Source organism: Ornithorhynchus anatinus, chromosome 7 (genome assembly GCF_004115215.2).
Source record: "Ornithorhynchus anatinus isolate Pmale09 chromosome 7, mOrnAna1.pri.v4, whole genome shotgun sequence".
Classification (NCBI taxonomy): Eukaryota; Metazoa; Chordata; class Mammalia; order Monotremata; family Ornithorhynchidae; genus Ornithorhynchus; species Ornithorhynchus anatinus.
In genome coordinates, this window is record NC_041734.1 from 16,045,939 (window position 1) to 16,058,587 (window position 12,649).

General features: G+C 49.2%; 1 protein-coding gene across 1 annotated transcript in view; it reads right to left on the reverse strand.

The window, feature by feature from the left end:
- Nucleotides 1-486: 486 nt before the first annotated feature.
- DSG2 (desmoglein 2) overlaps nucleotides 487-12,649 on the reverse strand; it is a 37,359-nt gene continuing 25,196 nt past the window's right edge. Inside the window, exons 8-15 of the mRNA XM_029069318.2 lie at nucleotides 11,380-11,565; nucleotides 10,195-10,454; nucleotides 8,821-8,963; nucleotides 7,630-7,857; nucleotides 5,366-5,593; nucleotides 3,607-3,731; nucleotides 2,344-2,592; nucleotides 487-1,939 (exon numbers count right to left, since the gene is read on the reverse strand). Of these exons, the coding sequence (XP_028925151.1) occupies nucleotides 923-1,939; nucleotides 2,344-2,592; nucleotides 3,607-3,731; nucleotides 5,366-5,593; nucleotides 7,630-7,857; nucleotides 8,821-8,963; nucleotides 10,195-10,454; nucleotides 11,380-11,565 (2,436 nt within the window). The 3' untranslated portion in view covers nucleotides 487-922. The remainder of the gene's footprint in view (nucleotides 1,940-2,343; nucleotides 2,593-3,606; nucleotides 3,732-5,365; nucleotides 5,594-7,629; nucleotides 7,858-8,820; nucleotides 8,964-10,194; nucleotides 10,455-11,379; nucleotides 11,566-12,649) is intronic.

Genomic DNA, 12,649 nt, shown 5'->3' on the forward strand with positions numbered 1-12,649 from the left:
CTGTCTGTGGGGGCATCACGACAGCTCCACGCAAGGTGATGTGCTTGATGGGAGGGTGAAATCATCCAATTCCAGGTTTTTGATCTGTATGAAAAGGGGCCTAGAGCTCTGCAATCCATTCTGAGCTACTGACTATTGTAATTGGTGGAAAGAAAAAAAAAGTGAGTACTCTTTAGCCATTCAAGAAAGTTAAAATCCACTAGACTGTCAATTTCACAAGGGCAGGGATTGTGATTTTACTTTCCCCAATGTAGGTACGAGTGAGTGATGTAATGAAAATGACGCCTAGACCTGAGGCCGTGGTGAGCTAGCATTCAGAGGTACTCCACAGTGCCTGCCTTGTGGAGGGAAGTAAAAAAGGGTGGGCATGAGGGGACTCCAGGCCCATGGTAGAGTGGAGATCAGGATGGCATCCACATGACTTTAAGCTCGTTGTAGGTAGGGAATGTGTCTGTTTATGGTTGTATTGTATTCTCCCAAGCGCTTAGTACAGTGCTCTGCACACAGTAAGCACTCAATAAATACGACTGAATGAAAGGGGAGTTGAGGGAAATGGGAGAGAGCGGAGGTGAGGATGGGCCCCAGGGGTCAGGGGAACTGAGGGAAGTGGCTGGGAACTTGAAGTGGCCCGGTCGACACCTGGGGGGGTGAGAGGAGGAAACAGCCAAACTGGTGTTTTAGGGCAGGGCCTCAGGACCTGGCCCTCAGCACACCGGCCAGAGGCTACTGAGGGACTGGTGCAGCGGCCCCCGCCAGCCATCCTGGCTCTCTTTCTGCTTGGCCGCAGAGACGAGAATAGATAGATCGGTTTTCCTTTGCAACCTCCAGATGCTGTCCTAGATTCCGGTGTGCCTCTGGCTCCGGCCCTTTCGGGTCACTAGAGGAGGAGCCGGTCGGTGCTCCGATCGGCAGGGACCGATCTCTAGTTTGGGAGCGGCAGGGCGGAGGTGGGCGTGAGCACGCTCTCTGTCTCCCTCACCACGACGTAGCGGGAATCGGCCAGATCCTGGACGCTCAGGACACTGCCCACCGGACCACAGTCATTGACCACCGTTTCAGTGACTACGATGTTGTTCTCTACCAATCTCGAGCCAGGAGCAAGGACGCTCTCGGCCACTACCAGCTTCTGCGGGAGCTGAGAATCGAGGATCAGCGTGCCGGGCTGGAGGCCGGAGCTGGAGGTGTACGATTTTTCCGTCACGAGGACGTTCCCGTTGGGGAAGGATCTGGGAAGAGTTGGAGAGAACGCCGCCCCTTGATTAGAGGAAGATATCTCAGTGATCACTTGGTGCGTCGTGTGGGTCTCGGACAAGGGTTGTGGGGGCTGGAGACTCGAGGAGTAGGAGATCTCGGTGGCCAACGCACTCCTAGTTGCGCGCGTCTCGGGAAGAGATGGAGCGAACGCCATGGCTTGCTTAGAAGAGGACGTTTCGGTGATCACTTGGCGGGTCAGAGCTTCCGGGTGGGCTTCGGCCCCGTGGCGTGGGGATTGGAGACTGGCGCCGGAGTAGGCTGCGTCGGTGGCCGTGACGTTCCTGACGCCGAGGGTTAAGGGAGGAGAGAGAGCCGCCGCAACCTGCTGAGACGAGGATCTCTCGGCGATCGCTTGGCGGCTCAGAGCTTCGGCGTTGGTTTCGGCCCCAGCCCAAGGCCCCGGGAGGCTAGAGGCCCCGGCCCCGGACCTGCTCCGCTCGTCATACGATGACCACGAGGCCCCGGCCACTCTAGAGGCCGCGTGCAGGGACTCCGAGCAGATTTCTGCCAGAGTCTTAAATTTGTCTCCCAGGTCATCCAGGAAACAGTCGTCCAGGTCACCTTCGATGAAGCTGCAGCAGCCAATGGAGCCTGCTGGCGACCCCTCGTTCTCCTCCTGGGAATAAACCAGAAGGCAGTCCTGTGCCGTGTGAGCCTGGTCCTCTTCAGCGTAGGCGGCAGCTTTCTAGAAAAGAAACGAGAAGCGAGATCCACACTTAGAGTCAGAAGGGGATCCTCCACCTTCAAGAACTAACCGATTTCCTCTTCCTCAGAACTAGACGGGAACCAAAAAACTCAGCGGGGCACAGACCAGATCTCTGCTGAAAGCCCCATCCCATCTCAGGTCCAGGTGGGCTCTAGCAGTCCTCCTCCCAAGCTAATTAAGCCTAACTGGGAATCGTGATGCCCTTCTACCTCCTCTGAAATACTTTCCTGTCGGCAATCTCACGGGCAGGGCCCCGTCTAACTGGGGCCCATCTCCTTTATTTGCCCTCTAACCGAACTTCTGGGCTGACGTCACTGCCTTCCCTGTTCTCGTGACTTCGAGATACAGCTATGCACACATTTTCTCTCTTAATAAATCCTTACATCAACCAAGAATTTTCTCAAAGTTTCTTCATTCTGGACAGTAGCAGCTCCCGGGTACTCGTAGGGCTTCATGGCTCCATCGGACATCTTGGAGTTGATTGTTCCCACGAATCCAGCGTGCTCCTCCCATCCTCCATTCGCCATGGTCAGCCTGCCTTTCCCAGCGGACGTATCGATCTCTGTGATGTTCAGTCTGGCTTCTGTCCTGGAGAAGGTTTCGTTGTGATCTAGGAGCACTGGTGGCAGAGACTACCAAACAGAATGAAATTGAGGAACGTGGTTAGCCGGCTCTAGGGTCACGGACTGTGGCCTCTAGGCCAGGTGACCAAGCCCCATCGATCATCTTCCCGTCACACGGCTGAACTGTGGACCCGAGCCACCAGTGCACCTCTAAGTTACAACCCCGTGAGGACATCTGGCCACTGTCTCAAGGGCCCACTGCTTTCATTCAGGGCCTGTGAGAAAGTTTGGTTTTAGACCGTGATTCTCCCCTCTTTCAAAGGGCAAAGGGGCTGTTAGCACAGCCACATCCCCACTCTGTCTTAATAATAATAATAATTGTAGTGTTTGTTAAGTGCTTACTCTGTGTCATGTACTGTACTGTGCTGAAGCAGATACAAGATAAACAGGTCCCATAAAGAGATCGCAGTCTAAATGAGGAGAACGGGTACTGAATCCCCCATTTTGCAGTTGAGGGACCTGAGGCACAGAGAAGTTAAGTGACTTGCACAAGGTCACACAGCAGACAAGCGGTAGACCCTTCATTAAAACGCAGGTCCCCTCACCCTGGCCCGTGACCCTCATCATTCTATTTTGTGCTTTTACTGCCAAAGCATCTTTCGATACTCATTTTAATTTTGCCCTCACATCGCTCCTGTGAGGTAGGGTTTGGGTATTACTATCTCCGGTTTACAGAAGGGGAAGCTGAGGCACGGGGAGGTTACGTGACTCGTTCGAGGCCACACAGCGGACGGGCGGCAGAGCCGGGACCACAAGTCGGGACCACCTCCGCCCGGCTCCGTCTCGGTTTCCAGCTGTTCCCCTGGCTCACGTACTAGGGCTTCCCCTAAGCAGAGAGGCTCCAGTCCCTCCCGCGACTAAGGCACTGCTATTCTCAACGAGCCCGACCCCTGCCTGGGTGAATACCCAAAGCGGATGGCCCCCGCCCCCGCATTTCGTCCTTTCAGACACCCAGGCTCCTCAGTGAGATGCCAGCCCAAGGCCCCGGGCCGGGTGGGCGGACTGGACCGAAGCCACGTGTACCTTGTCCTCGGGTGGCGCCCCTTCGTTGTTCCATAAGCGCAGCATCTCGACAGGTCCGTCGGTGATGGCGGTGAAGCCCTTGGTCCTCTCCCCGCACTGACACACCAGCAGCAGGAGGGGCACCACTGCGGAGGAAACCAAGCACAGTTAGCATCGGCCCCACCACGTCTCCACTCCGGGGGGAGGCCGCTCCCCCTCCCGTCGGATGACCTGGCCGAGGACTGCCGAACTCTGGACGCCGGCTCACCTGCTCCTGGGGGAGGGGAAGCGACGGAGCCTAGAGGTTTGGAATGCTCCGAGTTTAGATAAGGTTTCACGTTTCCTGTGTCATTCCCCACTCTTGCTGAAAACTATGCTCCCGCCAGGGAGGGAAAGGCCAAGTGGGACCTCTAGCAGTTCCCGGATGTGGGACTGGAGGGAAACGGTAGAAGGGGACTGTCTTACGTAAAAGCGGCATGGCCTAGGGGATAGAGCACGGGTCTGGGAGTCGGAAGGAAATAGGTTCTAATTCTGGCTCTGCCACTGTGGGACCTTGGGCAAGTCACTTCACTTCTCTGTGTCCAACCTGATTAGCTTGGATCTACCCTAGGGCTTAGTACAGTGCCTGGCCCAGAGTAAGCACTTAAAAAATACTATTAAAAAAAGAAATATAAAATGGAAGGTGATCAACAAGTAGTACCCATTGGAATAACCATAGAAAACCATCCTGAAAACAGCAGTAAAGTGCCAGGTTAAAAGGATGCTGGTTAGTCCTCTGGCTGGTGACAGACATGGGTCAAGCAAGTCCTGATGTTTTAGTAAAAGAGCAAAGCCTCAACCGGGGGACCAAATCCAGGAGACGGGGGACCTCCGAGAAGCCTTTTTGTTCATCTCTGAGAAGCTGTGTCCAAGAAGGCTTTTCAAAATGCAATTTCAGGACAACCCTTCTCGGTCCTCCCCGCAGCTTAAAGCATGATGACCCAGATCCCACAGCTCCCGGGGCATCTATACACAATCACTGCACCCCCCAAATAGCTGTTGGCAGACACCCTTTCAGTGAGTCAGACTACTCTCCCCTAAATGCCAACAAAACATGAACGTACGAGTTATCTCTCAAAGTGGGAAAAAAAGTTCTGCAGCATCTTTTCCACAATGGCTACCGAGTGTGGTGGGTCTCGACTAATATCTTGCTGTGGTCACTTTGCAGTCTCCTCTCCATTTCTGTGACCAAGACCTTTGTAAAACTGGGTTACTAATAACATCAATGTTTTACATTAAAGGTCTCTACAAGAGGCTGTGTAGGCGGACAGCAACCTGCTGCAGTGTTTCCATGGGCAAGTCACTTGACTACTCTGTGCCTCAGTTTTCTCATCTGAACAGTGGCAGTAAGATACCTGCTCTCTTCACTGCTTAGTAGGTGAGCCCCTTGTAGGGCCCATCTGATTATGGACAATGACAATTAGGAAGTTTTAACTATGGGTCAAGGTCTGTGACAAATACAAGATCATCGGATTGTCAATCGTATTTACTAAGCTCTTACTGGGGGCAAAGCTCTGTACTACCTGCTTGGCAGAGTACAGCAGAAAAATAAACTGACACATCCCCAGCCCCTGTCCCCGCTGGGATCATGGTCTAAGGAGGAGGAAGACTAGGTATTTGATCCACATTTTATGGATGAGACAGGCAGAAGGGTAGCCCCTCTGGCAATGCATTCCCTCCGACCTGAGTCAGAGCCAGCAAACCGACCTGTCCAGTGTGGGGGCGGGGCCGGCCTACTTACGCAGCAGTAGCAGAAGAGCTAAAATCATCAGTGTGATGGCGCCGGACCCCAGCTGCACGTTCAGGCTTCTGTGGGGGTAGAGACAGCCACCCCCGCTCACGCACTGACAGACGGTCAGTTTGAGGAACTGCTTTTCAGGGCAGTTTAAGCCCTGATTGTCTTTCACCGAGAGCTGGACTTGACTCCTGCCCAGCTTCAGGTGTTTGGGCTGCAGCAGCACACTGTTACCTGCGGGGAGAAAGGAGATGTTCGGTCAACGCAGGACAGAAGAGGTGGGCTGCTGTTAAGGAACCTTTTTCGGCCCACTGAAAGCTCTGACTTGGACAGCCTCTTAGCACTCCCCCTGGGCTGAATAGAAGCTCTCACAAGGCCACATTCGGTTTACCGGTGTTTTCCTGTAAGTAGAGCAAATGGTGACTTGACTAATTTTTCTTGCCGAGAGACGCAATTCAAAGTACCAATCGGTCCCTGCTTACTAGGTCTGCTGGCCCAGTGGGGCTCTTCTATATCCACTGATTTATGGACCTCATTTACCGTTGAATCATTTCATTTTCTCATATTCCTCTATTTTTCTATATTTTAAACAGTGGTCAGCCCCGTCTCTTTGAATTCCAATACGGTTTACCAATCTCTTGACTCTAGCCTAACTCCACAAGAGTTAGTCTAGAGAAGAAACCCCTTCGTACAACTCCAGAGCCCTGGGAGTGTGTGTATGGGGGGCTCTTCCCACCTATATTCTGTAGATAAGCACTGTGCTAATGCAAGTTAGAGGTGGAATGCCCTCTGTTCCTAAGTGCTTAGTAGGGTGCTCTGTACCCAGGAAGTGATCAATAAACACTGCTGATGTCCTTCCTGCATCACCAGTATGCAGTCAATCAATTCATGGTATTTACTGAGCACTTTCTGTGTGCAGAACACTATACTAAGCACTCGGGAGAGCACACTGCCACAGAGCAGGTAGACCTGTTTTCTGCCTGCGAGATGCTTTCTGTTAAACCAGGTTTTCGGTAAGGTGTCAAGCATACCTGTGGCCTTCTCACACGTTAACCACTACAGGCAGAACAGGGCTGAGTTTGAATAATAATAATTATGGAATTTGTTAAGCACTTACTATGTGCCAGGCACTGTACTAAGCATGGGGATGGATACAAGCAAATCGGGTTGGATACGGTTCCTTGTCCCACGTGGGGCTCACAGTCTCAATCCCCTTTTTACCGTTGAGTTATCTGAGGCAGAGAAAAGTGAAGTGACTTGCCCAAGGTTGCACAGAATTAGAACCCATGACTTCCTGCCTCCCTGGCCCGTGCTCTATCCGCTCCGCCAGGCACTGCTCAAACCACTTGCCTCGAACAGTGGTTTTTGACTGATACGTGCCTGTGTAGGTTCTCGGTCCTGAAACCTCAAGAGCGAGGGTCACTGATCATTCCAAAAAAGAGGCTCCATCATAGTGTTAAACCAGACTGAATAGAGCAGAAGGCGTTTTAACATGTGGGGAGTTTAAAAAGTGCTTTTGTAATACCCACTGAAACCCTCACTACCTTCGGGGAGAGAGGGTTCTTAACTGCCTAGCAGTTTCCCCTCATCACCCCGCAACTAGTACCTTACCGACCACCTTGGAGATTCTGGCTCTTGGAGTGCTTAAGAGCCTGGCAGTTAACCACAAAGTTATTTGGAGAGTAATCTGCCAAGATCAGCATGGCGTAGTGGAAAGAATACTAGACTGTGTGATTCTTGAGGGCAGGGAATGTGTCTAAAAACTCTGTTGTATTGTACTCTTCCAAGCGCTCAGTACAGTGCTCAGCACACGGCACTCCACAAATAGCACTGATTTAATCGACTGAGAGTTAAGAGACCAGGCTCAAGTGTCAGCTCTGTCACTGGCCTGGCCTACTGGGTGACTTTGGGCAAGATACTTGACCTCTCAAAGCCTCTGTTTCCACACCTGTAAAATGGGGATAAACAAGACGATGAATCTCACGTGGGACAGGGACCATGTCTGATCTGATAATCTCGTATTTACTACAGCGCTTAGTACATAGTAAGTAATTCATAAATGCCAGAACTAATCACGGTCTCCTTTTCCTCCTTTCCAGAACTCGTCCTGTGTCTACAGCAAGTTTGCAGTTCCAGATCCTTAGTTTATGCAGTTGATTTTGGATTAGGCACATTTGGTCCTATTCTGGAAACTACAAAAACAAATAACCGCCACCACAAAGCCTAGCATGCCGGTCTGGTTACATATCAGGCGTACTGATTTTCCTTACTTTCTTGATGTCCAATGATCCATACGTTTGCAATTCCCGGAGGGTCATCGATGACCGTGAATGTAAAAGGAGCACTATTGGGGAAGTCATCTAGATCGACAGCGGTGACGTTCACAAATTCTTCACCTTCGCAAAGAGTTTTCACCGGGTCGACAAGCTTCGGACAGTTATCGTTAATGTCTACGACGTGAATTTCCAGGGTACCAGTGGCCGTGTTCTGAGGTAAACCTGCAACAAGACAGGGATTCTTTAGAGGCTTAGAAACCTATGGTTTGAATTTTCTTGTAAATCCACTGGGAAGGAAGGCCTTCCTGCAATCAAAATACCCATGTTGGCAGACTCAGGGTTACAATCACTCCAAGAAACTTCTCCCCTGCTCCCAGACTCACATCCAAGCACTGCTGGTAAGCTAGTTCTTGCACTGCTCTTCCCAGCTCCAAGCAGTCCCTCCCATCCCACCCCACCCCCGATACCCTCTGTACCCAGGATTTAGTTTTTGAACGAATGACGTGCCCGGTCCCTCAGTAGGAGGGGCGGGAAAACGTTATAGGGGTCACGGCTGGGCCCCTCCTGCTGGCTCGAATGCCTGGGTCCCGACCCTGCCTCGGCCCACCCGTGACCGCCAGAGCCCCGGAAAGGCAGGATCCTGCAGTCCCGGGGCAGCTGTCGGACACGTGCGAGTGTTGGGGAGATGGCTGGGGGAAAAGGATCAGGGCCGCCTCCCTCCAAGGGTCATTTAGTTCACTTACCATTCTCTTTCCCGTAGAGGTCATTCTCACTTCCTCGGTGTTTCTAGTGCTTGGGCCCTATTATATATTATGCATTCTCTTTTCTAAATGTTTCTTCCCCCTCGCCCTCCCTCCTCAAGACCGAGCCCCTTGTGGGACTTTCACTCATTTTGTATTCAATCAATGGTACTTATTGAGCGCTCCCTCTGTGCCTGACCCCGTGTGCTCGGGAAAGTACAACAGTTGGTAGATGCGATTCCTTCTCCCGAAGAGCTTACGGCCTCACCTCAGAGTTTAGTATAGTACTTACCACTGCACAAGCACTCAATACATATCATTTCTATACTACTAGAAGCTTGGACTTTTCCATTTTGAGATATGTTGACACTCTGTACTAAACCCGAAACAGGTTGAGGCGGTTTATTTTCAAAACAATCTCATCCTGCGTCTATTGAAATCTTACTTTCTTTTATAGCCAAGATCTTCACAGTGTAAACACCATTCTGCACAAATCTGGATTCATAATCGGGGGCTTTCGCAAATCTTATTTCAGATGTAACAGAATCCACTGTAATCCAACCTCCTCTGTCTTCTCCCTTGACATATCTGTTTAATAAATGCAAAGATTTTTTAAAAAAGCTCTTTTACGTCCACAACTGTGCTAACGTTGACTGCTTGATTCATATCCTTTCCACATTCTGATTGCAGAAATGCAGCGTGCTCTCCCAAGTGCTTAGTAGAGTGCTCTGCACAGAACAGTGTTCAATAAATACCACTGACGGGTGATGATGATGAAGTAGCACAGATTAAGAACAAATTCCTGGTGTCCTATGCAGGTACCGCTTCACACAGACTCCCACCCGCCTCCTCACTCCTATATCCACCCTCCCTTTCCTGCCTCTCTGGAACAGACAGGCTGCTGGCCCTGTGGCTTTGAGAAGCAAGCAGCCTGACCAAGCAGTCAGCACAAACAGCTCGGATCGCGACAGGTTTTTCTTCCCACTGTGTTCCCCCTGGAGCCCGGGCTACAGTGGGCGAGTGGACAAGAAGGGTTGTAGCTCGACACGTAATAGTTATAGTGCAGAGGAAGGTTTCCATGCAGGATCCATTTAGGGGTCAAGTCCCAGATGCTCTGCAACTAGGAGAGTAGGCCATCTGGGGCTGGGCCATGAGAAGATTGATTTTATTTTGCTTTGCTACCTTGTAACTCTTTCTTTTCTGAACCCTGGCTCAGATGCTGGCCTAAGCAACAAACCTCTCTCCCCTACCACTGCTACTGGGCAACGGCAGGGTGACCAACATCAATAAATTGTATTTACTGAGCACTCTCTATGTGCACAGCACTATCCTAAGCACTGAGACTACAATATAACAGAGTTCACAGACATATTCCGGCATGCCCTTAGGGATAGAGCATGGGCCTGGAAGTCAGAAGGACCTGGGTTCTAATCCTGGCTCTGCCACTTGACTGCTGGGTGGTCTGTGCCAAGTCACCTCACTTCTCTGTGGCTCAATTACCTCGTTTAGAAAATGGGGATTAAGACCGAGACCCCTACGTGGGACAGGGACTGTGACCACCTCGATTAACTTGTATCTAACTTGTTTCTTGTACCCCAGCGCTTAGTAGGGTGCCTGCCACATAGTAAACACTTAACCAAAACCATAAAAAAAAAAAAAATCTGGTCCATGACCCCCAGTTTTCAAATCTTCTTAGACCGAGAAATGGGGCCAGATCTTTCCTGGGAAATTAGAGAGGAGTGGGCTCTGAAAGCTGATAGCATCTTTAAATTTCATTAGTGCTAAAGAGAAACTTTGACCAGTTCAAATTCTCTCTTACTTTGCAGCAGCTATTTTTCCCGTGTCTCTGCTGTAGGCTACGAATTTTCCAATCACATTAAGTGGCGGCGTCTCCTCCTTGCTCTCTCTTACATGGACTACTTGGAAGGGGTTTTTTAAATAAATGCCTTCATCCACGTCCTTCACCTTGATTTTGATGGATATTGGTTTGGGTCGATATTTAAGTGATGGGTGAAAGGGTGCTTTGTTGGTCACAAGAATACTCAAGTCGATATTTTCCAGTTCTTCATAATCAACACTCTAGAAAGACAAAACAGAGGGTAGGAAGTTGAAAAAGAAAGTGTGTGTAGAAAATGCATGTTGTATTTTACAGACATTCAATTTGAACATTTTTTTACTCTTAACATACCTGTTGTAAACTATCTTTTTAACATGTCATAATGATATTTCCAGAGGGAGTAAGAAAAAAAATGAGTTTTACAGTACACCTCAGTAGGCAGTATGTAAAACATCTTATAAAAATTATCTTAAGGAATATCAAAATCTAATGGATCCAGAAGTCCATACTGTTGACAATACCACTTCACATTTTCTGAGTGAAAGTGCCCAGGTACTGCATGAACTATAAGTTACTTCTCACTGTACCTAAATCTCGTATAGCTAGCCGATCTCTCACCCACATCCTACCTCTTGGCCTGGAAGGCCCTCCCTTCTCATATCAGACAGAAAATTGCTCTCTCCCACTTCAAAGTCTAATCAAAGGCACATCTCCTCCAAGAAGCCTTCTCTAAACCCTCCTCTCTTCTCCCACACCCTTCTGTGTCACCCCGACTTGCTCCCTTCATTCATCCTCCCTCCCATCCCCACAGCATATATATGTATATATATGTATATATATATCTGTAATTTATTTATATTAATGTCTGTCTCCCCCTCTAGACAGTGAGCTCATTATAGGCAGGGACTGTGTCTGTTTGTGGTTGTATTGCACTCTCCCAAGTGCTTAGTATAGTGTTTTGCATACAGTAAGCACTCAAACACAACTGAATGAATGAACTTCAACAGGAGAAACTAAATACTCAGAAGAGAGAAAGCAACGGAGAAAAAAATCAATTGCTGAAATGCCATTTTCTTGTTTTACAGCTTAACAGAAAAAAAACCAGGATCTTTCAAATTTTGGCATTAAATATTGTTCTTTTTTCTTTTTCTCTGTCTAAAAACCTACCTTAACAAGAGTGATAATTCCTTCGTTGGTTTCAGGGTCAGTTTCTATTTGGAAGTAATTGCCTTCATTTCCAGAGACAAATGTAAAATTTGCCAACCAGTTATCGGAATCCTTCTCATCTTTGTCGGTTACTTTTATGCGCATTACTGTCACATTTACTTGATTTTCTTCAATGGTTCCTTCATACTGCAATAAAACAGAAGGGATCAATGTCTCATTTCACTCTTACACTCCCTAAAATTGTTTTTTCCCTCTTAGGCCAAGAAATGACTTTGACATTGCTGACAGCAATGATACAAAAACACAACATACTTCACTGATAAAACTGAAACCACCAGGCATGGTCTCCCTAAAATCTCCCCTGCTCCTCCTGCATACTTTTCAACTCTCCCAGTTTAGCAGTTTCTCAAGAGGAGATCTCTCACCTCTTCTCAAATATCTACCCCCTACCCTCTTCGTCTTTGAGCCCATCCCTTCACACCATATCAAAATACTTTCCCCATCTTCAAATGTTCACTTTCCTATGGCTTCTTCCCCACTGCTTTCGAATATGCTCATGTCTCCCCTACCCTAAAAGACCCCTCCCTTGACCCCACAGCTCCCTCCAGATATCAGCCCATCTCCCTCCTACCATTCTTCTCCAAACCCCTTGAGTGAGTTGTTTACATTCACTGCCTCCACTCCCTCGCCTCCAATTTGCTCCTTGATCTTCTCCAATCTAGTTTCCATCCCCTTCACGCCACAAAAACTACCCTAAGGTCACCAATGACCTTCTTGCCACATGACAGCCTCTACTCCATCCTAATCTTCCTCAACCTTTCAGCTACCTTTGGCACCACAGACCACTCCTTTCTCCAGGAAACATTATCTAACCTTGGCTTCACTGACACTCTCCTCTACTGATCTTCTCCTATTTCTGACTCGCCCATCTAAGTCTCTTTTGCAGGTTCCTTCTTTTCTTCCCACCCTCTGTTAGTGGGGTCCCTTCGAGACTCAGTTCTGGGTCCCCTTCTAGTCTCCATCTACTCCAACTCCCTTGGAGAACTCATTTGTTCCCACACGAAGATGGTTCCTAAATTTCTCTCTCCAGTCCTCATCTCTCTCCGCTTCTGCAGTCTCACATTTCCCCTCCTGTCTTCAGGACATCTCTACCTGGATGTTCCATTGACACCTCAACCTAAACGTGTCCAAGATAGAACTCATCTTCCCACCCTATCCCCGTACTTCCCATCTATTTCCCATCACTGTAGACAATACCACGTTCCTCCCT